Genomic DNA, 27597 nt, shown 5'->3' on the forward strand with positions numbered 1-27597 from the left:
TGTTCAAGTCTGTGATTCTGGTATATTTGGGTATTACATACCGATAGACTCATTTAGCTTGGTAGGCAAGTGGGTTGTGGATTTGCACTTTGTATTTCCCTGTACTCTGCCTAGCATCCACTGTATTTTAATAATCCGTATTTTCAACTTAGTCTAATGAACTGGTATTTTAGGACTATACTCTATGAGCCTTGAGCTCTATTTCTATCAGCATTTGTATAATCAGTTCATGAGTTTTTTGTCCGTTATACTTATTACTTTGGACAAGTTTGTGTTAGATTCTGCAAACAGCACTCCGAGATGGTTGAGACAGGTTACGCAAGTTTTATAACTTTGTAGCCAACAACTATATGGACTTACCTACTATAACCACTCTCCAGTTTAAATACATAAAAGGAGAAATATCTTCAGCAGTACTTCATGGATAGGGGAACCTTATGAAATTTACAAAAAAAAAAGTGGAACTTTGTGTGGAAGATGTCCAAAAGCCGCCAGGGGGGATTTCATTGAACTTGAGCACACTGCAATCAGTAGTTATTTTGTACCTTACAAGGTTGAGTGCTTAAAAAGGTTCTTAGAGATTGTCCAAATGTTTTACTAAGGAAGAAAATCGTAAATAAGCCTAAAAACCCCAAATACTTTCAAGTTACATTCCTGTTACTAGAGAACCACCACTCTGGTGCTCTCCGCTGAAGAGGATGTCTTAAGTGTAGTCAGGGCACAAGGAATCAATGGTTTACAAATAAAGAGACTGGCAGAGTGCACAAGAGCAGTTTTGCTGGAGAAGCCGAAGACAGAACTGTCAAGTATATGGAAAACCTTTCCAATGTAAAATAATGTGATAACTGGAACTTTTCTTTAACAATCAGCAAAAGATAGGACAAAAAATACAAATACAGAAAAAATTAACACAGGGATAACATTTTGCAAAGATCTTTCACCTGGCTTTAATTCTGATTAACCGATCTTACAAAGTGACAGAATCTGCTTTCTTATGACTTATGTGCTAATGTACAGTTGAAATCTAGGTATCAGTTTATTCTTTTCTTCACAGCATATTCTATTCAAATGTACATACTTTTTCACAAAAGACAGTGGCTGGTATTTGTCAATGTATTAATCCCATCCGGCCGAAGACTTTACTCCTAGGGGACTGTGGCACATTGTATTTTTTAACAGTGAAACTCATTACATTTCTTATTAACACGGATTTAGCCCTTTGCCCGGAATGGATTACTGCAATGACAACAAATCTCCAACACTGACCATAATAGATGTATGCGATAGCAATTCTAAATGAAATTACAAGATGATTGATGAATCGCACATAATTTACAGGTTTTAATTTTTTGTAATATGATGGTAACAGGCACTGAAAAAAAACATGTTCTTGGCAAGATATTTAAACAGAAATTGAGATTAGGAAGCCTAGGAAAGCAAATGACATTGTCTTTAAGTAAGAAACCTACTTTGCAACATGTACCATTTCGGTTTCTCTAGCACCAGTAATTTTCCCATCCAATTATTTTTTAACAGGATGAGAGGCTGTTATCTTAGAAACTATAACTGATATGAAAAATAAATTATTCTCCAAATTTTTATGCAAAAAGATAATTCACAAATTCATTGTGAAGATACAGAAATTCAATAAGTCACCTAAAGATTAAAAATCACATCCTGGATATTCAACGGTTTGGTGTTTGTAAAATACATCTATTTAGAAGTAGGCTTTTATACTAGAAGTGGCTTTGCACTGAACACAATTTTCCCAGATTCTGGATTACAAAGAAAATTAAAGAATTAAAATTGTCATTCTTAATGAGGCAGTCTTTTGCTTTAATTTGTAGTTAAATGGAAGATAATAAAGATCAATATATACAGTACATTAGCTGTAAAATGGAAAGAGGAGTCAGAAATAAGAATAGCACAGGACAAAATAAATCTGATTTTATTTATACTCGTGATTAATTTGTCTTTCCTTTTCTATTTAGCCTAATCAGTCAACCTGGAGCAGAAAAATTCTGATGGACTTTTACATTGAACTCTCAGATGTACAAGACTACAAATGAAGAAATCAAAAAGGCAAAATATTCCATATTGCTGGATTTAACAAAACGTGTTGGATAAAGACAGTACACATTTGATTTACAGTTTTACAAATTTCAAAATGGAGTGCTATTCTCCTTTGCCACCAACATGCTCAAATCAGAGGTAATGTGAGGGTTCTAATCTACAGAAAGATTGCTCTATCTACAAAAGGAGCGTTAGGATGGTTTTGCTTTCAGAAAATAAAAGGGTACTTAAAAAAACAAAACAAAAAAAACTAAGAAATGGATGAAATATTAAAAGAGTAAAACCGATGTTTTGCAAATTCAGAAGACACCAATTGCCTCTACAGTGAGGTCTTATTTACAAATGCAATGATAACTTAAATTAGGTGTCATATGAATAGAATGTGATTTGAAAGGTCATGGAAATCTTCTAGTGACTTTAATGTACTGTACATTTTGTGCTTTAGGAATTAAAACTGTGCCAATGGGAACAAGAAGTATGGAGATCGGGCAAAATGTAACCCATCATCAACTTCCCAAAGAGCACACGTGTTGTGCAACCAGTAAGACATTATCTGCACAATCATCCACTGTGCCACAAGAACTATAAAATTGATTTCTCAGATACAATAAATGAATGACCCAAAAGCATATCATTGAACACATAAAAGGAAGTATATTTAAAAATAAAATATTGGTCAAGCTAATCTTTGATTCCACTCTGCTAATAAATTTACAGGGAATAAATTTCTTTTTAAACAATATGGAATTATTGGTTTGATATCGGTCCCCAAAACCATCTGTTACATAAATCATATTTTGTGCATTTTGAACAATTACAATGCATAAAAACAAAGCATTTTCTCTTCTTTTGTCAATTAAACACTAATACTCTTCTTGACAACATAGATTTGAAATGGCAAAAAAAGGAAAAATAAAAAGGGAAAAACAAAAATAGAAAAGTCAGTTGTTACCTTCCCCTGTTTACAACAAATTAAATTGAGACAATTTCAAACACATTACACTACATGATTAATAATAAAAATCATGTTTTTTTTGTTTTTTTAATAAAGTTGCCCAAAATGCAAGGGATGTGCATAGGTTTACAACTTGGTTATAATAATTGTAAGTAATTCCCAAGGGTACGAATTCCCATGAACGGAATGTATGTTTCTGTAAGTTACAGATTTGTTCAACACAGATACACCAACAGTATAAACGCTTGCGACTGTCCACATGCATTAAGACCCACTTTCAAATTTCTATATTGTTTATAGTTTTTTTTTTTTTCAAAGAGACAGTATCAAATAAAACTATATTATGCGGTAAATACTTTAAGGAAATATTTTAAATGAAAAAGGCCATTAAATAGATGGTATCTCCTCTTCCAATAGATGAAGGCTAATTGTGTAAATAAATTAAATAGTGCCTTTGCTATTGAATGAATGACATAAGACTAAAAAGAATGTAGTGTTCCACCCTTGCTAAAGGTAACCAAATTCCCCCATTATTAAAATAGATTATAGAAAGCAGCATATCACTTGTGCAGTTTTCAGAGGCCTTTAAAACAAAAAGCTATGGTTTCCAAAAATATAACATTCAAAAGGACTGAATAATGCATACATTTTAAAAAGGTATATTTTAATACAATCTAGGAGAAAGAAAAAGGTTAAAAAACAGATACTGTCTCTTTAAAGTAGCACTGAAAGTTTGCTTTGTTTTCCTTCCCACCTATTAGGACATGACAATAATTATAAATTTAGATCACACTACATTTAGGTAGTCTCTAGGGGCCAAGACCAGTTGACAACGCCAACAGAGAGGATTCTCCAAGTACTGCACGAGGTGATTTTGAAGTAATAAAACACCAACAGTTCCCTTGAAAATGGTCTAATAGACCCAGGATACAGGAACCCATTGTGGTGCCGTGCACACAAGCTCAATGGCTTCCTCCAGATGTCTAATAGTTTCATCAATCTCATTGTTGATAATTGTTAGATCGAAGTAGTGTGCATATGTTCTCTGCAGAATTTCTGACTCCTTTTGCAGTCGCTGAAGGGATTCATCCTAAAAGGATTTAAAAAAAATGCTGTTACATACAATGTACACCTGTTATGTGCCTTCTGAACACAATCATTAAATAGGAAATCAAGTGATTCAGAGATTGCCAGAAGAGTTCTTCACCCGCCTCGATGATGTACAATAAGCAATTATCTGCTACAGACAAGATCATGAACAAGCACAAGTTGAGACTAGATAGGAGCTACAAAATCACAGTACCAGAGTCACACAAACATTTGGGTTTCACATAAAGGTAACATTTACACAACATAGCAACATCCATAGCAAATGGTTAGCACATTGTTCTAGCCACCAGGAACCAAATACTACATACATGTAAAGAACGTTAAAAATGCAATCAAAATAACCCTGAAAAATATACAACCTCATTCTAAACTTCAAGTAAAATCACATTTGGATGTAATATTTGAGAAAATAATTTTTTAGTATGGGAAACGTGTGGTGATTAACTATGAGCTTGAGCCTATTTTTGGCCTTACGGAAGATGCAATCAATATTATTTTCACTGTCACACTCCAAGTGCCATAGTATAATGTGTCCCCAAGGCGTATTGCACCCTTCAACTGGTCTGGAGTGCATACAACTTATTGCTTGGCATTCAGAATGACAAATTTAATAGAAGGTTGGGAATTATAAAATAAGCAAATATGAAATAAGAATACCTATATAAAGATCTCAATCTACCACAATTTGTGTTTTTATTTTATGTTGTTCCATGTGCAATCTAAACTTCCCATCAGTATGTCTTTGGAGTGTGGGAGGAAACTGGAAAACCCTAAGGAAACCTACGAAACACTGGGAGAACAAACTCTTTGCAGACGTTGTCATTGGTGGGATTTGAACCCAGGACCCCAGGTCTCCAAGCAACAGCGCTAATCACTGAGCCACCGTGCTGCCATCCCTGTTCCTTGTAGGCATGACTCCTCATCCCTGTCCTGATATGCATGGCTCCTCATCACTATCCTTGTATGTATGGTCCTCCCATGAGAAAAGCATAAAAAAATCAAAACAAAAAAAAAAACAAAAAAAACATGCTACTTACCTTCCCTGCGCGCCCTATAAGCATCTTGTTCCGGCGCAAGCAGCTGCTTCGGCAGGGCGATCATGTGTCCCCGCTCATTAAGGGAATGAATATTCACCTCTCTCCACGCTTATGGGAGTGGAGAGAGCTGAATATTCATTACCTTAATGAGCGGGCACCCGTGCTAGCCCGGCAGCTGCTGGAAGCCAGCCACTGTGGCTGACACTGTGCATGCTGTAAGAGAAATGAATATTCACTGCCAGTGCAGTCAATATTCATTTGTCTTTAGCAGCAGGCACAGGCTTTAGCCGTAGCAGCCGAAACCTGCCTCCTGTGACCTGCTGGTACGTCGTATCCCCCCCGCTGACTTTTGGGACAATGACCTGTGTATAAGTTGAGAGGGGAGTTTTCAGCACAGAAAAAATGTGCTGAAGAACTCGGCTTACACACGAGTGTATACGTAGGTCTTTCTTTTTTCACAATAAAATATGGAAAACTGAGTAAAAATGAAAAAAGGTTTTATCAACTTCATTTTACTCTTGTTTCACAAGGGACTTGAAGTTGTGATCAGTCGATTGTGTGTATGATGCTTTGTAATATTGTGTTTTAGGTTGAAAGACAACATTGTTTAAACACTTATCAAAATGTGTCCAAAATTATACCTATGACACTTCAAACAATACTATAAACACTGTAAGAAGTGTCCCACTACTGGGCACTCAGATACAATATTTTACTCACATTTTTAATCTATTTTCTAATTAAGAAGTAATTGGTATAAACTGAATAGCTCTTTTTACTCTGGATCTTGAAAATATGAGTATGTGTTTATAATGCTTAAATACTGTCTGGCAATCTACTAGGTCGTTCCCCTGGCATTGCCCATTAGGCAGATTCCGCTCACAGAAAGTAGGGGCCTTTATTAAAGGGAACCTATCACCCCGTTTTTTTCGGTATGAGATAAAAATACTGTTAAATATGGCCTGAGCTGTGCATTACAATAGTGTAGTTTGTGGACCCCGATTCCCCACCTATGCTGCCGAAATACGTTACCAAAGTAGTCATTTTCGCCTGTCAATCAGGCTGGTCAGGTCGGATGGGCGTGGCTTCTTCCCCCAGATATTGCGTAGTTTTCCGTTGGTGGCGTAGTGGTGTGCGCATGTCCAACGTCCCCAATCCTGCACGGGGGGGTGAAAATAGCAGCGATGTCCGTTATTCCATTGGTGGTCGGTGGGCGTGGCCATCTTCCTTTGGCCGCGCGTGCGCAGAAGCGGCGCTCTGCTGGCCGCGGCTTCAGGAAAATGGCCGCGGGATGCCGCGCGTGCGCAGATGGAGATCGCGGCGGCCATTTTCCTGAAGCCGCGGCCAGCAGAGCGCCGCTTCTGCGCACGCGCGGCCAAAGGAAGATGGCCGCGCCCACCGACCACCAATGGAATAACGGACATCGCTGCTGTTTTCACCCCCCCGTGCAGGATTGGGGACGTTGGACATGCGCACACCACTACGCCACCAACGGAAAACTACGCAATATCTGGGGGAAGAAGCCACGCCCATCCGACCTGACCAGCCTGATTGACAGGCGAAAATGACTACTTTGGTAACGTATTTCGGCAGCATAGGTGGGGAATCGGGGTCCACAAACTACACTATTGTAATGCACAGCTCAGGCCCTATTTAACAGTATTTTTATCTCATACCGAAAAAAACGGGGTGATAGGTTCCCTTTAATGATCTCATAGTCACCTAAGAAGAAAGTTGGATTATGGATCCAAATGCCTGAAGAGTAGCAAGGTGGATTTATCAGGTGGATAATGGTTCTTTTGTAATTATATTAGCTTACCCCAATTTATCCAATTATTTATTCTGTCAGAACAAAAGTAGACCATTGCCATTTTGTATTTGGGCTGATTAAATCAGTATTTTATATTTATTTTCTATAAAACAGTTTGCTTAATTTTGAGACAAATGAGACTTTGTAAAAAGAAAGACAAAAAGGCCCAAATCATTAATAATTGGTGTTTGCTTTCTTTATATATGATAGCCTTTGTGGGCAGAGTTTGGAGTTTCCATATGGTTTTGCTTGATTCATCATTTGCAGCAAAACTTGCTGCAAATGTAGTCCAGTCCACCTCTACAGTGATTTTATGTGCACCAGATATTCTGAAGCAGATTTTACACCAATTTATGAAGTTTGCGACTTTTTGCGGTAAAAAGTTACAAAACGGTTCAAAGAAAAATAATAATGTTCATTTTTACTTTCCACAGAATTCCCGAATCGTGTGTACCATTTAATGAGTTTGTGGCTAGGTATTTTGGATTTTGCCTTGATTAGTGTTCTGTCTTTAGAAATGTCAATGTCATTTTCAGTTACATGAAAAGCTAGATGCACACTATGTTTGTGCACCTAGCCAACAGTACACATCGGGAGCTTTTACCGAAGTATACCGTAATGTCAGTCGACCATACACCAGACGGAGGCCACCCCAAAAGACTATGCTTTCCAATACAGTGGGGTACAGCAAAGAAACATACAACATGTAGTATATGTTTTTCGTTAATAGGTCCCTATGGTTGCATTGGCCTCCAACTTGATTGTGGACACTGTCTGGTGCATATGTATTGAGGATATTTGCCTGACAGGCTAGGACCAGTCTGCGTTTGTGCCCGTTAAAGTAATTTCGCTTGAATAAACAGCTTACACTTTTGTAAGGGTATTTTTGGAAGACATCTCCACTGTGATGCATATTATGCAAAATAAATAATGCTCTCAGTGGGAAAAACAAGATAATCTTGTTGTTATGATATCTTGTAATGAATAAGTTGTAAAGCGCTGCGGAATATGTTGGCGCTATATAAATAAAAATTATTATTATTATTATGGCTAACAAAAATAAAATACCGTATATACTGACCCGAATATAAGCCGAGGCACCCAATGTGACCACAAAAAACTGTGAAAACTTATTGACTTGAGTATAAGCCTGTTATTCATTGTCTCCTCATCCCTAACAATGGTGTGCATGGTCCCCTCATCCCTATCCTGGTAGGCATGGCCTCCTCATCCCTATCCTGGTAGGCATGGCCTCCTCATCCCTGTCCTGGTAGGCATGGCCTCCTCATCCCTGTCCTGGTAGGCATGGTCTCCTCATCCCTGTCCTGGTAGGCATGGCCTCCTTATCCCTATCCTGGTAGGCATGGCCCCCTCATCCCTATCATCCCTATCCTTGTAGGCATGGCCTCATCATCCCTAACCTGGTAAATATGGCTTCCTCATCCTTTATCCTGGTATGCATGGCCTCATCATCCCTATCCTAGTATGCATGGCCTCATCATCCCTATCCTGGTAGGCATGGCCTCCTCATCCCTATCCTGGTAGATATGGCTTCCTCATCCCTATCCTGGTATGCATGGCCTCATCATCCCTATCCTGGTGTGCATGGCCTCCTCATCCCTATCCTGGTAGGCATCGCCTCCTCATCCCTATCCTGGTAGGCATGGCCCCCTCATCCCTATCCTGGTAGGCATGGCCTCATCATCCTTGTCCTGACCCCCATTAGAAAAACATAAAAAAAACCAATACACCCTACTTGCCTGCGCTGCGCTCCCTATAAGTGTCTTGTTCCAATGCCAGCAGCTGATTTATGCTTGTAAGCAGCGCATGGCAGTGATGTCATGAGCTGCTTACAAGCCAAGGACAGCTGCCGAAATACTCACTGGTCCCCACATGGGGACTACATGCATGGAGAGCAGTGAGTATTCATTCTCTTTAGAAGTGGACACACGTGATACCTGGCAGCTGCGACTACTATGCCCGCTATTACTGAGAAATGAATATTCACTGCCAGCGCAGTGAATATTCATTTCTCTTTAGCAGAGGGCACAGGCTTTAGCAGCAGCAGCCGGCTCCTGCCTCCTGTGACTGGCAGCTCCGCCGCTGCCCCTCCGTCTTGTGGGACCCTCACTCAAGTGAAAGCTGAGGGGGGCTTTTTCAGCATAAAAAATGTGATGATAAACTCTGTTTATACTCGAGTATATACGGTAAATTACGCTACAAAGCAAGCTTTTGAGAAATCTTGGGTCTTTTCCTTAGGCATGGTATAAAAGTTTCTGAAGAAACACAAATGGTACAAATATCCCTGCAAGATCAGAGGCCTGATGCCTGAGGAGTCTGCTCCAGAGACTGTGGGGGCACCAAACCTCTGATATTACAGGGATTATTGGGACTCTAAAACTTTCACAATACTAATCTAATCCAATTAAGGATTCATTCTCAGAGCTCAGTTTATTTGTTTAAATATTCATTTATTATACCATGCATCTCTTTTTTCTTTTGTGCATACATTTGTTTTTCTTCAGAAACTTTGTTATACTATGACAGGAAGGGGTCAAAGGAAGAGACCCAAGATGTCTCAAAAGCTTGCTTTTTATAACTACAAGATTATCTTGTTTTTCCCACAGAGCATTCTTTTTCAACTGGCTAACACGGTACCAAACCCTTTTTTCTTTTAGCGAAATAAAGATACACATACAGCTAAAAGCGTGTGAATACTGGACTATTTCCTGAAATTCCCATTACAAAGCTGTGGGTGTTAATCTACAGTTGGCTCTCTTCCCCCTTCTCAGCTATTATAACATCCACTCTACTGTGAAGGGTTTGCCCCAAATCTTTGAGCTTTGGCAGGATGGACCCAGGACACAAATACAAAGGTGGTTTGGCTTGCAATCGACACCATTTCTTCCCAAAGGCGTTTAGGTCAGGGGCCTACCCTAAACTGTTGCTACAAATCCAGAAGCATACAACAGTCTAAGGCTGGTTTCACATTTGGTTTGGGCAGAGCTGCGGAAGGCTGCGTACTTCCTCCGTTAAGCCCCGCCCACTGCCGCACCTCTTCCATTCAGCTCCGCCTACATCTGCATGCGTCCTGCGTACTTATATTTAACATTGGGTGCGCAGGCCATGCGGATGTATGCGGATCTGTCTGCATGCGTCATTTTGATGCTGCGCCGACCACAACAAAATGCAACATGTTGCGTTCGACACAGTGTCAAAACGACACATGCGGATGCATCCGCATGGCCCGAGTACCCAATGTTAAAGATAGGTACGCAGGACGCATTCAGACGTAGGCGGAGCTGAATGGAAGAGGTGCGGCAGTGGGCAGGGCTTAACGGAGGAACTACGCAGCCCTCCGCAGCTCTGCCCATCGCAAATGTGAAACCAGCCTAAAATGTGTATGCACACTATAGAATGACAGATGATACCCACAACCCAGCAGTGAACACTATGTATTTCAGCAGATAGCATTACTTATTTGTCCATCAGACAATTGGAAAAAGTAATGTACAGCAACATAATACTTAAAGGGGGACAAACGCAGCCATATCCATGTTCTGATGCATATAATGGAAGCAATTTCTTGCACAACAGGAAAAAATGAAAAACACAAAAGCGGATGACCGGTCCTCTTTCATTACACATATTCCAGTTTTCAATAAGCATAAACGTCAATATCAGTCCTGCAAGAGTTCCAAGTCACCCAATGACTGAAATGTTTAAGGAAAGGCGGACTCCAGTGGAGTAACCCATTTGTATTATGTACCACCTGTAATATATTTAATTGATATTATACAATAAAAGTCAACTATGTATTTTATTCCGCTGTGTGAATGGTATATATTGGATACAGCAATCATTTAAAAGCAACAGACATGGTATAGAAGCATCTACCGAAATCTACACAACTAGCATTGTGGGGTTTTGCTATTTCAAATCCTCTCCAGTACTTACAGGTAATTTTCTGCACCATCTTGGAAGCTTAGTAAAATTTGCAAGTGTGTAATTGAAAGGAAGAAAACAAGTTTGACAAAAAAATAAAAAAAAAATAAATAAATCTGATAATTGCAAAACAACAGAAAACAGAACAATGTGAACAAAAATAAAAGAGGTCAATAACTAGTGTTTCTTAGGAGGCCAATGCTTTAAGATACTAATTTTTGTGATTCATTTGTTTAAAAAAAACCTACGGTAGTTTAAAAATGATGTTTGTCAGCTTTTCCTCTAGTTGTACACGTTTTTGTAGCTTTTCAACTAATATAAAGGAATCGACAGATGACACCGCAGAAGCTGCTTATCTGTTGACACCAGAGTAGCACATTTTACCACCACAAGTAATGTTATCACACTAATTCATCAATTTACATTGCGCCATAAAACGATGAAATCTGTAGATCACAGATAGAAATCTATTTTTTGGAATCCTTGGAGTCTGTTGCACAGATTTGGTATGGTGGTACAAATGGCCTTGATTATTTATATATGGTTGGAGGGGTAGTACAGAAGGACATTGCTATATTTTAATTTTGGGCTTTTCTTTTTCTTATTGTCTGGAGACATTCTTCAATGTATAAAGCACTTCTAATAGTGATGTAATTTCCTTCTGCAAATAAAACATTTAAAGACAAAATCACATCCATTCAGCACCTTTCCCGTCTCATGTGACCGAAATTCTTGCAACATCCACATTAAGCTTCTGCATTTGGATCCCACTGCTTCACAAAGTTCTCGTTTTTTTGAGAGCAGCATTAATCACTTTTTGTTTTTATATGAAATAGAGTTGGATTGCATAATGGCTGCATGCCATACTATGGCACCACTCATCATATATAGAGGATATATAGTATTCAAGTTTAGGAAGTATGAGGGAGAAATTAATATGGGTAATGCTGACAGGAAGGGGTTAAAGGAACACTAAAACAAAAAATGAAATCTCGGCTTATCCTCCCCTAATTTCCTCTCCTCCAATGTTTGTCTCATATTACCACCAGAATGGAGGAATACATAAAATCTTCTGTGTATTTCCTGGGATCTGTGCCATGTGCCTACATCCTGTGCCTGGCGGTAACAACTGGCTCCATCAGAAGCCCCTCGTCACTACCATGTCTTCAGGAGGACACACATTACTAAGTCCTGACCCAATACCAGGTCCCCAGCAAAAAGACAATTAGGTAAAAAAAAATAATCAGCTGATTAAACCCTTTTCTTGGTGTGATTTCTACAAAAGCATGCAGACTGAAAACCGGGTGGGCTTATTTTCCCAATGTACACTAGAGGTATGCAACTGCATTCCATATAGTGTAAAAGGACACGCTCCGCAAATATCTGGGTCATTTACTGTCTATAAAAACATTCACCATAGAAGCCAAAAATAATCCCAGCACATATGTTGAACATCCCACAAAATCAGAAAATGGACTAAACATATCTTGTCAGTCCGTTTCAATTTAAAAAGTAAAGAGAACCCTCAATTCTTCGCTTGTCAATGTCTACCTGGATGTTTTACATTAAACCGACCAAAACGAGTCAGAACAGGAAGACTGCACCTCACACCCCAGTGATTTCAACTTACCTCATTGATACTTGGGGTAATAGTAGGTGCAGCAATGAAGACCACAAATGGAGCAAATTCTGCTGTTCTCAGGACTTTTAGAGCCTAAAAACACGATGATGACATTAATATTTACATAGACAAAACGTAATCTGTCTCATCACTGCAATATCAAGATAGTGTCCCAAGGAATTAAAACATTTTAGAAATTTGACTATAGAAAAATAAACCCCCCTAGACAAGTGCCAACATACATAACCAAATTCTTGCATATGGGAAATTCTAAGTATATTATAGACATCGACCTGATGTTCACAGTTGGCCGTTACAATGCAGCTTGTCTTGTAAGAAAAAGATATTCATCAATGGAACCCTACTAGAGCAAACAGTGATGTATAAATGTTAACGTGTACCTGTCATTTCAGGACCCTCTCTGTATAAGCGATCGTGCGTATACAAGAGGGATAATACGATTTTTGGACATTATATGACTTGTGCCCTACATTTTTTCCTCTGCAGGCTTCATGTGTAATTGTCAGTTTTCTCTGAGTTAGTGAGTGGAACTAGCTATGAGATCTCCTTTACACAGAAAGATTAATACCCGCTTCTCTGCTTAGTACAGAAATTCATAAGTAGCAGACACAACTTTGTGTAGATGATAGAACATTATTGAGCTGTGTGGCTGTGAATCCAGTTCTACAACAAGCTAAATCACTCACCAACGGCAGCACAATCTGCCCATTTTCTTGCTATGCTCCTTACTCTCCAACCACTAAGGCTGTGGAACACACCCCATTGTGTTGGCAATCAATGTTGCTTTGACCAAGACAAATTTTAGTTGTTTTTCCAGAGTGCAGTACAGAGGAAGTGGCGGCTCATAAGTGGAGAAAGAAGCAGAATTCTCTGAATATATTACAAAGTTTCTTATATTTGAGGCTACTAATTTATACAAAGTTTGAAAAAAACTATACAGACCATTAAAACCCCCCAAAAACGCAACATATGACACAGGCAGCAGTGCCACGAAGTCTACTATTAAAGAAACTTAGATGAATAAACAAAACAGACCTATTTAAAGGGAACCTGTTAGCAGGATTTTGCAAAGTAATCTACAGACACTGTCAGGTTGGCGCTGTTATACTGATTAACATGATATCTTACTTGATTAAATCCATCTAGTAGTAGTTTAATCCATATCTGTAGTTTTCAGTTAATGAGAGTCTTGGGTGGGCCTGTGGGCAGGGCTTTATGTGGTGCTCTGTTCTCATATTCATCCTTACTGACTCACGGTAGGTCACTGAACCTTCAGCCAATTCTTTTTTCCTGCCAACAAAATGGAGCCAGCAAGCGATATATGCTACTGCGCAGGTGTCGGCGCCATTTTGCTGAAGTTACAATTTTTTTTTGTTTAAAGCCAACTATTTTCTGCGGTATGTAAAAAGCAGGCAGGTCACTGAATGATCAGTGACCTGTTCTAAGCCTATACAGATGCATATGTAAGCAGAGTCCCACATGAAGACCCCCACAGGCCGCCCTGGAGCATGAGTCTCGTTAAAGGGAACCTGTCACCCCGTTTTTTGAAGATGAGCTAAAAATAGCGTTAAATAGGGGCAGAGCTGGGCGTTACATTAGTGTCTTTGTGTGCCTTTATTACCCACCTATGCTGCCGAAATACCTTTGCAAAGTCGCCGTTTTCTGCTGTCACTCACGCTGGTCTGGTCCTATGGGCGTGGTGACAGCGCTGTTTCTCCCCCAGATCAGGCTCATCATTCCGTTGGTGGCGTAGTGGTGTGCGCATGTCCAACAGAGAATATCCACTGCCCAGGAGATGAAAAAGAGCGCGATCTGCGCTATTCAGCCGTTTACCGGTGGGCGCGGCCATCTTTCTGTGGCCGCGCGTGCGCAGATGGAGCGCTCTGCTGCCCGGGGCTTCAGGAAAATGGCCGCCGCGATCTCCATCTGCGCACGCGCGGAATTCCGCGGCCATTTTCCTGAAGCCCCGGGCAGCAGAGCGCTCCATCTGCGCACGCGCGGCCACAGGAAAGATGGCCGCGCCCACCGGTAAACGGCTGAATAGCGCAGATCGCGCTGTTTTTCATCACCTGGGCAGTGGATATTCTCTGTTGGACATGCGCACACCACTACGCCACCAACGGAATGATGAGCCTGATCTGGGGGAGAAACAGCGCTGTCACCACGCCCATAGGACCAGACCAGCGTGAGTGACAGCAGAAAACGGCGACTTTACAAAGGTATTTCAGCAGCATAGGTGGGTAATAAAGGCACACAAAGACACTAATGTAACGCCCAGCTCTGCCCCTATTTAACGCTATTTTTAGCTCATCTTCAAAAAACGGGGTGACAGGTTCCCTTTAACTGAAAATAAAAATTAAACAACCACAAGATGGATTTCATCAACCAAGTTATCATTTAATCAGTATAACCGCGCCAACCTAACACTGTCTGTGGGTTACTGAGCACAATCCTGCTGACAGGTTCCCTTTAAGCCATGGAATTTATTGTTCAGAGTTATTCTGAAGACTTAAAAGGGGCTTATCTGGTTAACAAAACTTTCCAAACACCTTGTAAGAGAATTGTAGATTACTAGAGAGCATGTTACTCTGGAGGAGCATAGCACAGGCAGCTGATCGATTTCAATCTGCAATTCCTCCCTTCTACTATGGTGGCACTAGCGAATAATTGAATACTTGCTGTCAGGACACCTCACAAGTTAGAGGAACAGGGGTTGGTAAAAGACAACCCCGTTAATTCACAGGTTCGTATATTCTGCCTAAAAGTTTCACAATTTGAAAAGATCAAAGCAGTAAAACCTTTTGTACATTTATCTGTCTTGGCACAATTGTATTTTTTGTCATGGATTTTGGGTAGTTACCTGAGGTTCAACATCAAGTATTGCAATAAGTCCCTGTTCGTGGATCTTTCGTATTGTTTCCAGTTTTGTCCCATACATTGCATCCTCATGGCTGCCGTATTCCAGATATTCATTGTTGGAGATATCTTGCATCATTTGGTCGTGGGATACAAAGAAGTAATTTTTTCCATTTTCTTCATCTTTCTTTGGAGGTCTTGTTGTGTCTAAAATGTGGTGCACAACATAGCGTCAGGAACACTTTTCTGTGCAATCTCTAATTCTTTAAAACCTTCCTTACAAGGTGTCAGCATAAACCATGTAGAAAACTATATAAAACATAACAGCATAAGCAATTTATCAGACTAAAGCCTGCCCAAGCTTTATCCGGCAACACAACTTGCAGTAAGATCACTATGCAAAATACACTGAAATAAACAGTAGTGAAAAGAAACTGACCAAATGCATTCCTATATCAAACCATTACCTACGGAACTTACGTGGGATAGGGTAAGCAAATCTGTCAGGATGTTTAGTAATTAATGTGTTCTTTATATGTCGTCTGCCAACACCATGTGCACCTATGAACAAAACAGAACAAATGTATGTATTTCTTTTTCTTATACTTGTACAGCATAGCACTTGATCATACACACAGTCATATAAGTTACCTAGGAGGACTAGTGTTTTCCTTTTGAAAGCCGGTAGTTTTACCACCTCTTCGTAAGTTACCAGATCTAGTTGGTCAAAGACTATGGGTAGAAATAAAAGCAAACCATTGATTAATCACTTGTCATCAGCTGTTTTTTTTTTCTACACAATTTAAAAAAAGGAACCAATGTAATACTTCTCCAGTCCTCAAAGGCTTTAACTGGGTCTTTAAATTGATTTATACCTTCCGCCTGCATGCAAACTACAGTATGTTTTGCATGCAGGTTTCCCTTAGCCAATGTACTATAAAGAAAACTAAGACATGCAACAGGAGACTTAAAAAGTAACCGTTGTTTAATTTATTTTTTCATAAATCAATTGTACAAGTAAAAATCTGAAAATTTGTATTCTATCTTATCAGAAAAATCTACTTCTTTCTCCTAGACTTATCTTTCATTCTTAAAATTCTAAATTCCAATGTAAAACCGGTGTTCAGTGAGGACAGCTTTTTACATTATTGGTAAGCTTCTACACAGATGGCAGCAGAGGTCCTTGGCACCTTCTCCTCCCCCCTTCCAACTCCTCCTTCCACCTCCCCGCTACATAGCGACTTACGAGAACCAAGTGTCATCTCCTATCTCAGTAATGTAACAATCTGTCTTCACCGACTACAGATTTTACCAGACAATTGAGAATTTTGAAAATTAATAATCTGTCCTGGTAGAAAAGAAGCAGATTTCTCTGAAAAGATTTCTTACAATGTTCCTTATTTTCATGTCCGCTATTGCATTAGGCAATAAAAGTGAAAACGACGGTCACTCTTTCTAATGAAACGAAAGTTTCTAAATCTGTTAGTGTTTCCATGTACACAGTGGTTGCGTCACTGATCAGTACTTAAAAATGGCAAATCAGAAGAAAAGGCTGACATTACAGCACAATAAGGTTAAAACGGAAATCATAGCAACGTTGCAGTCTGACTGGCTGCAGCGGTCTGGTGACTAGAAGAGCATGTCACTGGAGACACAGCCAATGACAGTCTTCTTCTCACTTGACCACTAGTGCCAATTACAGGTAGCAGAGTTGCTGTGATTTCGGAGCGAGCGGCCTGCACTGGATTTGTGGGTGCACTGAAAGGCTAGTAGTATACCTCTATTCATTGCTCTTAATCAAGGTCTTAAGACAAATTTATTTTACCATCAGACAACCCCTTAAATTTACCATTTCACTTCTGGGTGAACCATCACCTGCTTGGGCATATTTTAAAGCTTTGTGCATCCATTGTCTCCAGCAGTAACTGCATTCCTCCTAACCAACCTCCACTTGCAAAATGTATAATAGGTTGTGCAAACTGCACTGTAGGCGACTGGTATATAGCTACAATTATCATCAAGAGCAGCATGCATAGGGTTTTTATACAGATTAATCTGGTATTTTACTTTTAGGAACATTTGCCAAAAAGGAAGTTGTTAACAAGAAGGACTGGAGTTTCCCTTAAAACCTTCAAACTTGGGGCACTGGGATAAAATGCACACATTTTTACTAAAAACACATTTTATGGGTTTGTAAATAGAGTAGTTTAGTGGAAAAAAAACACTTTTCCCTCATCTCAGAAGGCCTCAGCAATGAAAACAGTGGATGTAGACTTGTCAGACTGAACACATCCAAACACATGCATAATCAAGAGGTTGTGAGCGGCCAGAACTTACTTCCTCTTGATTACGTATATGTCCGAAGATGGGGACAGTGATGCCAGCGGTGACTGGGCACAGGGCTCATGTGTCATCACAACCGCATGTGAACCCTGGGAACATGAGTGCCGACACTGCTGGAACAGCGTTGGCATGGGAGGGGAGTAAAACTGCTTTTATTTTCTGAAAACATTCAGATCGAGAAGTGGTTATCCTAGTAATGGACAACACCCTTAAAGAAGAAAAAAATAAAAATGGAAGCAATCATTAGAAAATTACCCATCACAAATTATGTTTTGGGTGTATGGTTTATTTTTTAAATGGCAAATTTCTTCCCCATATCAAAAAAGAAAATGCGTTACCTTGCAATTTTCCAATTACTTACTGGCTACTTAAAGAAGCGCTCCCATATATATATTTTTTTATTAAATGTTTGTGTATGTGCTTACAATGTATTGTATACGTCAGGTGTCTCAAACTCTGCTTGGAATATGGGCCGCATATGGGAAAAAAAAAAAATTGTCTTTCAAAGGATACAGCCCCTAAATTCAAAGTGACATTTTTAGTGATACCATTGTTTTTTCTATACACCTTTTGAACATTTTTGCAGTGTTTATTTTATTTTTTAGAGCTTGGGTCTTTATGGATGTGGTGATAAAAAATGTGCACTCATATTGTAGTTAAGCCCTCATCCAGGTCCCCATATTGTAATTATGTCCCCATCCAGGTCCCAATATTGCAGTTATGTCACCATATTGTAGATATGGTCACATCCAGGTCCCTATATTGTAGTTATGTCCCCATCCAGGTCCCCATATTGTAGTTATGTCCCCATCCAGGTCCCCATATAGTAGTTATGTCCCCATATTGTAGATATGATCCCATCCAGGTCCCCATATTGTAGTTAAGTCCCCATCCAGGTCCCCATAGGATCCACCGACAGCATTTTCTTTCAGCTGAATGTGTGCCCTTGGACGCACATTCAATTGAAATGTATTGCAGGGCAGAGACTCTCTGCACAGCAATACCAATAGAGGAGTGTGGAAACCACAGATACAACAAACACAGTCGCAAGGTAATATACAAAAAATGTATTGTTGCATAAAAAACACAATACAATAGTACAAAACAGGTAAGAGTAATGGAAGGTATGTGCAAGTAACGGGCACAAAGTGCACCTGTGCAAGAAAAAAGGCATGCAGACCAGGGGCCCCTGACGAAGGAGCTAGTCTCCAAAACGCGCATCGGGCAGATGTGCAGACCGAGGAACCACATTGGTGCCAGTGTCAACCAAGAGGTAATATGTATGGCTTTGACTCCCACTAGGGATATTTTTGACTCTCACTAGAGGTGTCTTTTGGGGATTGCTCTATTAGACAAATACTGTGGCCATTTTGGTTACATATTCTGGCTGGTGGTACTATTTTTGAGTCTAAGGGTAACATCCCTTCCTGGTAGCTGAAATTTCAGCGTGGGATAATATATCATACTGATAGTGTCTTTCCACCACGCTCGTAGCAGTTGTTTTTACGATAATTAGTATACCCCCAGGGACAGTGTGCCGTAATATGCACCGACAATATAGGAATAGATCCCTAAGTGTAGTTTCTCTATTGAAAAGATCTCTCCTGAGAAGACCACTTTTTATTGCAAGAAGGAGGAACAGATATTAGAAGGATAGTCCTGTTAAAAAAAAGGTTTTATTTTAAAATGTATGTGAAGTACAAATATAGGAATCTGGAGACTTCAGTTGCCTCCACTTCTGGCTTTGCTTCACATACTGCAATGGCCACATATCAACAAAAAGCCCTATTCTGTGTTGTTGACACCTGTCCAGCGTGAAGGGGGCTGGCTAACTGCCCCATTTCATTAGCTAAGTCCATCCCATTCTCAGAATCATAGACTGAGAATAAAGGGGTCAAACACTGGATACTCTCACCAGTATCAAGGATATCCCTGCTGCAACTGGCGCTGATATCTTAAACTTTACTCATCTTTTTTCATTAAAAGATATTCATGGGGTCTATCCATTTGCATACAATATATACATATATATTTTACACATACACATTATATATATATATATATATATATATATATATATATATATATATATACACATATACATATATATCTCCACTGCTGACATTGCTGGCCACATACAGAAGGACTGGGAAGAAAAGAAGCAAAGGGTCTACTTCAAAGTTACAACTTCTTCCATTAATTGCCAATTGGCTTTGTGTAATAAAAAATTGAAACAGCTTTAGGGCATGTTCACATGATGCCTCACGTTGCACTGGTGTGAACATACCTTTAATGAACAGCGTGGTATATCGTGATAGAAACTATTTAAATTTCAAAACTAAGTGTATGAAGCAAGCAGATACTATTTTGACATGCTTTTATATTATGCACAAGGTTTTAATTTTTTCACATGCAATGATTCTTGCAAAAAAAAAAAAAAACCCAAATCATGCTATATAAAGGATGTTTCTTTGTAGAACAGTGAATTCTTGAGATGTATTTTAGTAGCACATGGGTTTTTAAAACTTTTATACAATATGTAACTGACATTAATTCAAATGATTCATAGAAGGAGAATCTTCCTTATTTACCGTAGTTGCATAAAACACTGTTCTACAATCAAAAAAGAAAAGCTACATATGGTGCATAACAAACTACAGAGGAAAAGTGAATAAAAAACGGCAACGCTTCTCAATAATATATTTCGCTCAGCTGCATAACATACACCACAGAATATAATGTGCACAAATGAAGACCATCAGAGAAGTGACTATTTAGCTGCTAAGCAGTTTAATCAATACGCCTTTGTCACAATAAGAAAATAATACTCCTTTATGATGGAAGCCACTTAAACAAACAAACATGTGAACTGTGCTATGCCTTAATAGTATTGTTCAAAGAATCAGAAAGTAGTAATGTACCTTCACCCTCAGGCCCTCACCCTGCAGAGACCCCAGTGCTGCCAACACCAAGCTGATATGCAGATCACTTGTTAAAGGGACTGCAGCTAACATCCCCTTCATTTTAAAGGGACCTGTCATGTTGACAATGGTAGCTGATCTGCAGCAGGACCAAGTGACCTAAGTATATAATCTGTATTCTTGATAACATGTGCGGACTAGCATGTCAGCCATGTTTCTCATTTAACCATTGCCAGATGTGGCTGAGACTAGTCGGCACGCAACTGCAGATCTGTAAATTGCATGCACGCGGTCATGTGAAGGCCTATTCGCACAGGGTATACAGGGGAATTGTGAACATGTGTGCATGGCACGGCCATGATTCGGCAGTCTCAGAGCAACTGGAGACTTTTCTTCTTAACCAATTAAAAGGATTTATTGGCTTCTCGTACTGTAACATTTTTCAGATTTCATGATTGGGTTAGCTGTTTATTATAAGAACAGAAGATGAGACCTTTGCCATGAAAGCTAATGAATCTACGTGGCAAAGTTAATTATTTACTATTCGACAGGCATAAAAGGAGCTATTAACCAATAATAGGCTATATTTGTACGCCACATCGAAATACAGTTTGTGATTAAAACTAATGCAGCCTTTATACGCATTTTCTGTGCACTATTGCCGTTTTCAAGCACCATTGTCTTTAATGAAACTCATGCTTGGTTTTACGACTTTGAATGGTGGTTAATGCATTACAAACACAAATTAATGCCTTTGTGCTGAGCACAGGCCTGCTATTTACTATAATTACATTGCACAGTCAGTAGTGCATAAAATATAGAACATGCAGGGATTAAAAAGACTAGGCAGTGTTCACGATCTAACCAGAATAGGTCTTCAAAATGTCACTTGTCTGTACAAGTATAATAAAAGCTGCTACAGCAATCGCATTAAATCCCAGTTATATTAAAAATATATACACACACACACGCACATTATAAAGGACAGAATGGTCTAGCATCACAGAATGGAGGTACGGATCTGGCCATAGCCAGTTTGCTTTCTTATACAAGGTACCAGGATAGGTATAGCCGGAAGTGCACAATGTTGACCATATGACTGGCAGTCTGAGCACTGTGCCACTCTGAAGCCCACCAACTACCTGTAGCTTTCCTCACACGACTGACAGATTATACCCTATGTCCGGACCCTGTGTCTCTCGAAAAGCAAAAAGCATCTACTAAGCACTAAGAATGCTGCTGCCCTCTTGTCTCATGCCCAAGTCCAAAGAATATTCCACACTTCTGATAGATAGGGGTCCCAGAGGTGTGATCTGCAAATATCTCCAAAACACAGGTCCTCTGAGCATGTTAAAAGAGTGGTCACTAGTGAGGAGCGAACGTGCTCGGATAATATGTTTGAGTCCCTGGGCTGCATACATGGAGACAGCCCCAACACATGGAAGGACTGCCCGCTTGTTAAGCAATGTGCTGTGGCTACCAGCCAGGAGACATGCAGCCGCGGGGACTCGAACATATTATTCTAGCATGCCGAGGACACTCTTCGCACATGAGCATGCTCAGATACTGCTTTATATGAGCATGTTTGCTCATCAATATTGTTTATCACAAGCGCATGTATTGCATTCATATTTAATGACTTTCTATACACGCTGCACAAAGAAAATACTGAATTCTAGCTCCTTGAACGGCAACACAGTACACATACAAGAAATATGAAAATGGTAACATGCTTAGCAGCAAAGTGTAATGCTAAAGAAACGCTAAAGAAAATGTGCAACCATGTAATACGGAGCATAGGGTTTTATACTGAGTGCTAAAAGCTGAGGAATACAATTATTGAAAGTCATACATTACAACAAAAAACAATAAGCAGGCATCATCACTTGACAGGTTACTTACATGCACAGAGGCCAGTGGGAGAAAGACGGCATGAAAAATGCACAGGGGTCAGATATGGCTTGCAATATATTAATGAAACATTTTCTAATATGCACACAATAAAATTATAGATGCAAAGCAGGTAAAACACAAACACAAAACACTGTTAGTCTCACATTACATTTTATACCCTTATCTAAAACATAACTGTACAGGTTTTATATCACTTGCTGCAATTTATAAAATGTTTACTTTTAAATCATAACTTCACTAACTACACCCATGCCTAAAAATTTGGGGTTAAAGAGATGTCTGGCCCATCACTCCATCCATAGCCAGTTTAGGCATTTATTTAGACTGCACAACCCCTTTAAGGAGGTTGTCCACTACTTTTACATCGATGATCTATCCTTAGGATAAGCTGTTATCGGTGTCGATGGCCGCCGGCAGTATGTACTCACTTGAAGAACTGCTCCATCTACTTGTAGTGGCAGGGTACTACACATTCACCTCCAAGGAGACGGAGCAGCTAGGCAAATGAGTACCTCCTGCCAGCAGCAGCCGCAGACACAGATAACAGCTGATTGGTAGGGGTGCCAGGTGACGGACCCCAGTCGATGAGACATTGATCACTATACTAAGTGAAAACCCATCTCTTCAGGAAAACCTACAGCCTGCAATAACCATTCTGTCGCCTCACCAGCACCCAAGTTGCCGCCTCACCACCACCCAAGTTGCCGCCTCACCACCTCCCAAGCTGCCGCCTCACCACCACCCGAGCTGCCGCCTCACCACCTCCCAAGCTGCCGCCTCACCACCACCCTAGCTGCCACCTCACAAGCGTCCCGAGCTGCCGCCTCACCACCACCCGAGCTGCCGCCTCACAAACCTCCCGAGCTGCCTCCTCACCACCACCAGAGCTGCCGCACCCCAATCTTCTGTCTCTTCCCCATTATCCCATAGAATGTAAGTCCGCAAGGACAGGGTCCTCTCCCCTCTGTACCAGTCTGTCATTGTAAATTTGCTTACTGTAAACGATATCTATAACTGTGTACGTAACCCCTTTCTCATGTATAGCACCATGGAATTAATTGGGCTATATAAATAAATAATAATAATAATGTAAAAGTAGTGGACAACCTCTAAAGCACAATGGTCTAATAAGCTCTGACAGGGTGAAAGTGATGACCAGTACATTTCAGCCCTTGACTAAGCAGGGACATAAGTCTCTCCTGTTAGTGGCACATCAATGATACAGACAACACACATTTAGGACATATTGGGATAACCAATAAAATAAACTGATCAGGGGGATATGGCACCCCATGGAAAATTCTCTAAAACTGACTTGAAAGCAGCCTTTGTACAAGGACATGAAATGGCACCACCTAATTCAGATGTCTGTTTTTTCGTAATTTCTGTTGTATTCCTGTTTGGACATGACAAACACGTACACAATATAGTCTATGGGCATGTTCACATGTTCGTGTTCTATCTATACAGTATATACAGTAACATTTTTTAATTTTACCTCTGTTGCAGAGATATTAGAATTCAAAGTACTGACACAGAATGAGTCAAATTTTGTTAAGTCCAAGTGGGTGTTATCAAGCAGCAACTCATACAGTACACATACACTTGGACTTAACTAACGTTAACTCATTAGGTGCCAAATATTTTGTTTTAAATTTTGACTCTGCATTGTGGAGATAGAGGGATAAAACGATTTTTGCATCATTGTTACTATTACATCGAGTCACCAGTTCAAACATTAAAAATATAGTGAAGGGTCCTCTTTAAGGCTATGTTCCCATGAGGAGTATTTGGCGCTTTTTTTTCTGAGGAATTTCTGCACCAATTAGATAAATTGGGTTACTTGCATTTTTACTTGCGTTTGAGCGTATTTATATATTTTTTCTATTTACATTTTTAATCGCTTTTTTATGTCATGTTTCTGTTTTGGAGACACGCAAATACTTAACTTTCAGAAAACTATTCATACATCTCATATGTGTATTACATGCGTTTCTAGTCCGTTTCCGTTCCAAAAAATGCACTGAAAAAAGTCATGTGTTTTTACCTATGTATTTTTCTCCTCTCACTTAAGGTCTATGGGAAAAATTTGCCAATAAAATGCTTATATACCGCACAATGCAAATACACTCCAAATGCTCATCATGGGAACTTACCAGTTTAAAGGTCATGTAGGTTAAATCTCTATGACATTAAATCAGATCTGTCAGCGAAATAGCTACAATTCTACTTTGTGCCATTTAGCTATGGGAAGTCTGGGATAATCATGAGCACTCCATCCTGTAACAATAAGCGGCTGTGTATACCTCCTCACTGCAGGGACAGATGGAGGAGTGCTCGCACACCGGACTCACACTATATGTCCAGTGCATGCCTTCAGCAATCGCCAATAACACTTGTTTCTAGCTGTAATATGATGGCCGCACACACGCAAACACTGATGTCTAAGGGATATTACTGTAGCTAGATCAAAATTTATAAAAAACATTCCAATAATGCATACATTTGTGACAAGGAAACAAATCTTGATTATCAGAAAGACTTAAAAAATGAAAGTTGGCATTATGCAAATAACCAAACTAATTTATACAGTAAGATAAACATTAAAGACATTTCTCCTTAGGATGGGCCATAAGTCTGATGAACAGGAGTCCGACCCACTCCCGTGCAGTTTTCAGCTTTCTGCTGATTGATGGAAAATTCGGCAGGACAGTATGTTCATGTGAATATCAGGATAAATGTTTGACAGGGATAAGGGATATACATGTAACATTTGGGGGCTATGTACTATAAAAAGAAAATCGGTTTTACTCAGTTATAAGCAATTTAATAGTGAAAACCATCACATGATCAATAAGCATCATTGACAAGTTTGCCCAGCAATGTAACACTAGAGAGCGTGGGCACAAGGTGTGCCGACATCTGTAAACGATTCTCAGACTTAATAGTAAAAAAATAAAAAACTTAAAAAAGTGAAGAATTTGACACGACAGATTTTTGGCTGAATGATGGTGTGCAGCCTCATTGTGATCGGCATTTTTATTCATTTGCAAGAATCGCTGCACATTTAAAATTAAAAAAATGGAGCAGTGAGACGGACTCCATACGGAATCAATGATTTCTCTTTAAACAAATAACACTTCTTCACCACGTCCTAATAGGCCATATTATATCAAAGTGTTAAAAATGAATAGATTTCTCTTAGAAGAGGTATTCGCACAGCAGCATAAGAGATCATCTTTCTCTGTGGTGCATCACCCTGAGTAAGCAGGACTAGCACTGCCGAGAACAATGACAGCCGGTGAGAACTGAGCGATCTAGTATAGATCACACATCATGCATTCTAGAATGCTGCATATACGGTAAGTCTCCAATGTGCTGCACATAACTAAAAAAAGACTGATTATTATACCCACCATTTGTCTTAATCCGGCGCCTCCTCGCTTCTTACAATTGCCGTTCTTCTTCCCTGCTTCATGTGGATTATGTGTCCTGTGTTATCCACACAGTCTTCTCTGTTGCGCTCCTGCGCAGGTACACTTCTCTCTGCCCTGCCAAGGGCAGAGCAAAGTACTGTAAAGTGCATGTGCGGAAAAGGGCAAAGAGCGCCAGCGCATGAGCATTACATTACTTTGCTCTGTCGTCGGCATGAAGCCAGGAAGAAGAAAGGCGAGCGCAAGAAGAGAGGAGGCGCCGGATCAAGACCAGTGATGCCCATCGTACCGGACCGCGGCGAATATAAAATAGTTTTAGTGTTATGCACAACGCACTGGGGACTTATATACTGCATTCTAGAATGCTGTATATAGGGGTGTACAGGCTCTGCTCCCTTTATGATCATCAGGAGCGAGAACCAATTCATGTAAAAACCCACCTGAGATGTGAATTTAGCAGTGGTGAATCATTGGCACTAGGCCTCATTCAGAAGTTTGGGTTTCATTTAGTGTATTGTACTTTGATAAAACTTACCTATTCAAGTCTAATGGACCATAAAAAAATTAGCACTTTGATGCCATCATTGTGCTGTCCGATATTCACTTACTATTTCATATAAGAAGCTAGGACACCTCCATCAGTTTTTTTTCTTTTGCATTAAAAATAAAACTGATAAAAACACTGATGGTAAGAACGGATACACTGATCAAATAGCTGAAAATATTATGTACCACACTGCTGAAAATTGATCAGTTTTTCAAGTACACAAAAAGAAAATGTACCGTAGGTTTGAATGAGGCCTCTATATAACAGAAATCAAAGCGCACACCCCCTTAGCTTCAGATCAGCGGTCACTTAGGATTTAACGATATTCTGTACTCTGTAAATACTTTGCGTAGACATTCCATACCTGCGTTGTGCTTTGCCAGATACTTGTCTTTATACTGCTTTTTTTTCTTGCCAAACCACGTACAGCTGGCCTGCTGCTCCTGCTTTGTCTTTTCCATAGCAATGCAGGCAACACGCCTAAACATGGCAACACAACACGTTATTCCCACGGAAAAATATAAGCAGCATTCCTGGTCATACAATCAATAATGTGTCTTAACACAATCAAGCAGAGATGTAATGTTAAAGCATTTATTTTTCATGATCTCAAAAATAATATATATAAAAAAATACAATTTCTAACTAAGCACAGGAATGTGAATATATTTGAACAGACTCTGCCATACACTGCAAAGGAAAGATGCTGCTTTTGTAACTTGCTATGGCGCTTGCTGGTGTTTTGATTTCCCTGAACATCCATCTAATGTGTCCAGTGCTGGTAACAAGCAGCCACTGCTAGTGACGGCCAGAATATAGCAGAAATCACTCTGCATAAAACCCGGGTGACCACACACACTGAACACCATGAGCGGCGTTGTCCGGGAAATTAAGAAAATAAGAAATTACATTATAAATTAAAAAAGACAGTTCTATAAATCACATTAATTCACCGATTTCCTTTATTTCTTGGACAACCCATTTAGCTAGCTAGACATTCTGAGACGATA

The 27597-nt window shown here is 39.8% G+C and overlaps 1 protein-coding gene across 9 annotated transcripts in view; it reads right to left on the reverse strand.

Moving 5' to 3' along the window:
- Positions 1-2704: 2704 nt before the first annotated feature.
- The window catches only part of CASK (calcium/calmodulin dependent serine protein kinase), a 319197-nt gene continuing 294304 nt past the window's right edge, over positions 2705-27597 (reverse strand). For 6 of the 9 annotated variants that reach the window (XM_077294801.1, XM_077294804.1, XM_077294807.1 and 3 more), the window contains 6 exons: positions 26952-27067; positions 16080-16160; positions 15909-15989; positions 15433-15635; positions 12561-12644; positions 2705-4118 (listed from right to left, as the gene is read on the reverse strand). In XM_077294801.1, the coding sequence (XP_077150916.1) occupies positions 3942-4118; positions 12561-12644; positions 15433-15635; positions 15909-15989; positions 16080-16160; positions 26952-27067 (742 nt within the window). In that variant the 3' untranslated portion in view covers positions 2705-3941. The remainder of the gene's footprint in view (positions 4119-12560; positions 12645-15432; positions 15636-15908; positions 15990-16079; positions 16161-26951; positions 27068-27597) is intronic. The other 3 variants (XM_077294805.1, XM_077294802.1, XM_077294810.1) reach the window with 1 other exon arrangement.

The sequence above is a fragment of the Ranitomeya variabilis genome, chromosome 3 (assembly GCF_051348905.1).
Source record: "Ranitomeya variabilis isolate aRanVar5 chromosome 3, aRanVar5.hap1, whole genome shotgun sequence".
Classification (NCBI taxonomy): domain Eukaryota; kingdom Metazoa; phylum Chordata; class Amphibia; order Anura; family Dendrobatidae; genus Ranitomeya; species Ranitomeya variabilis.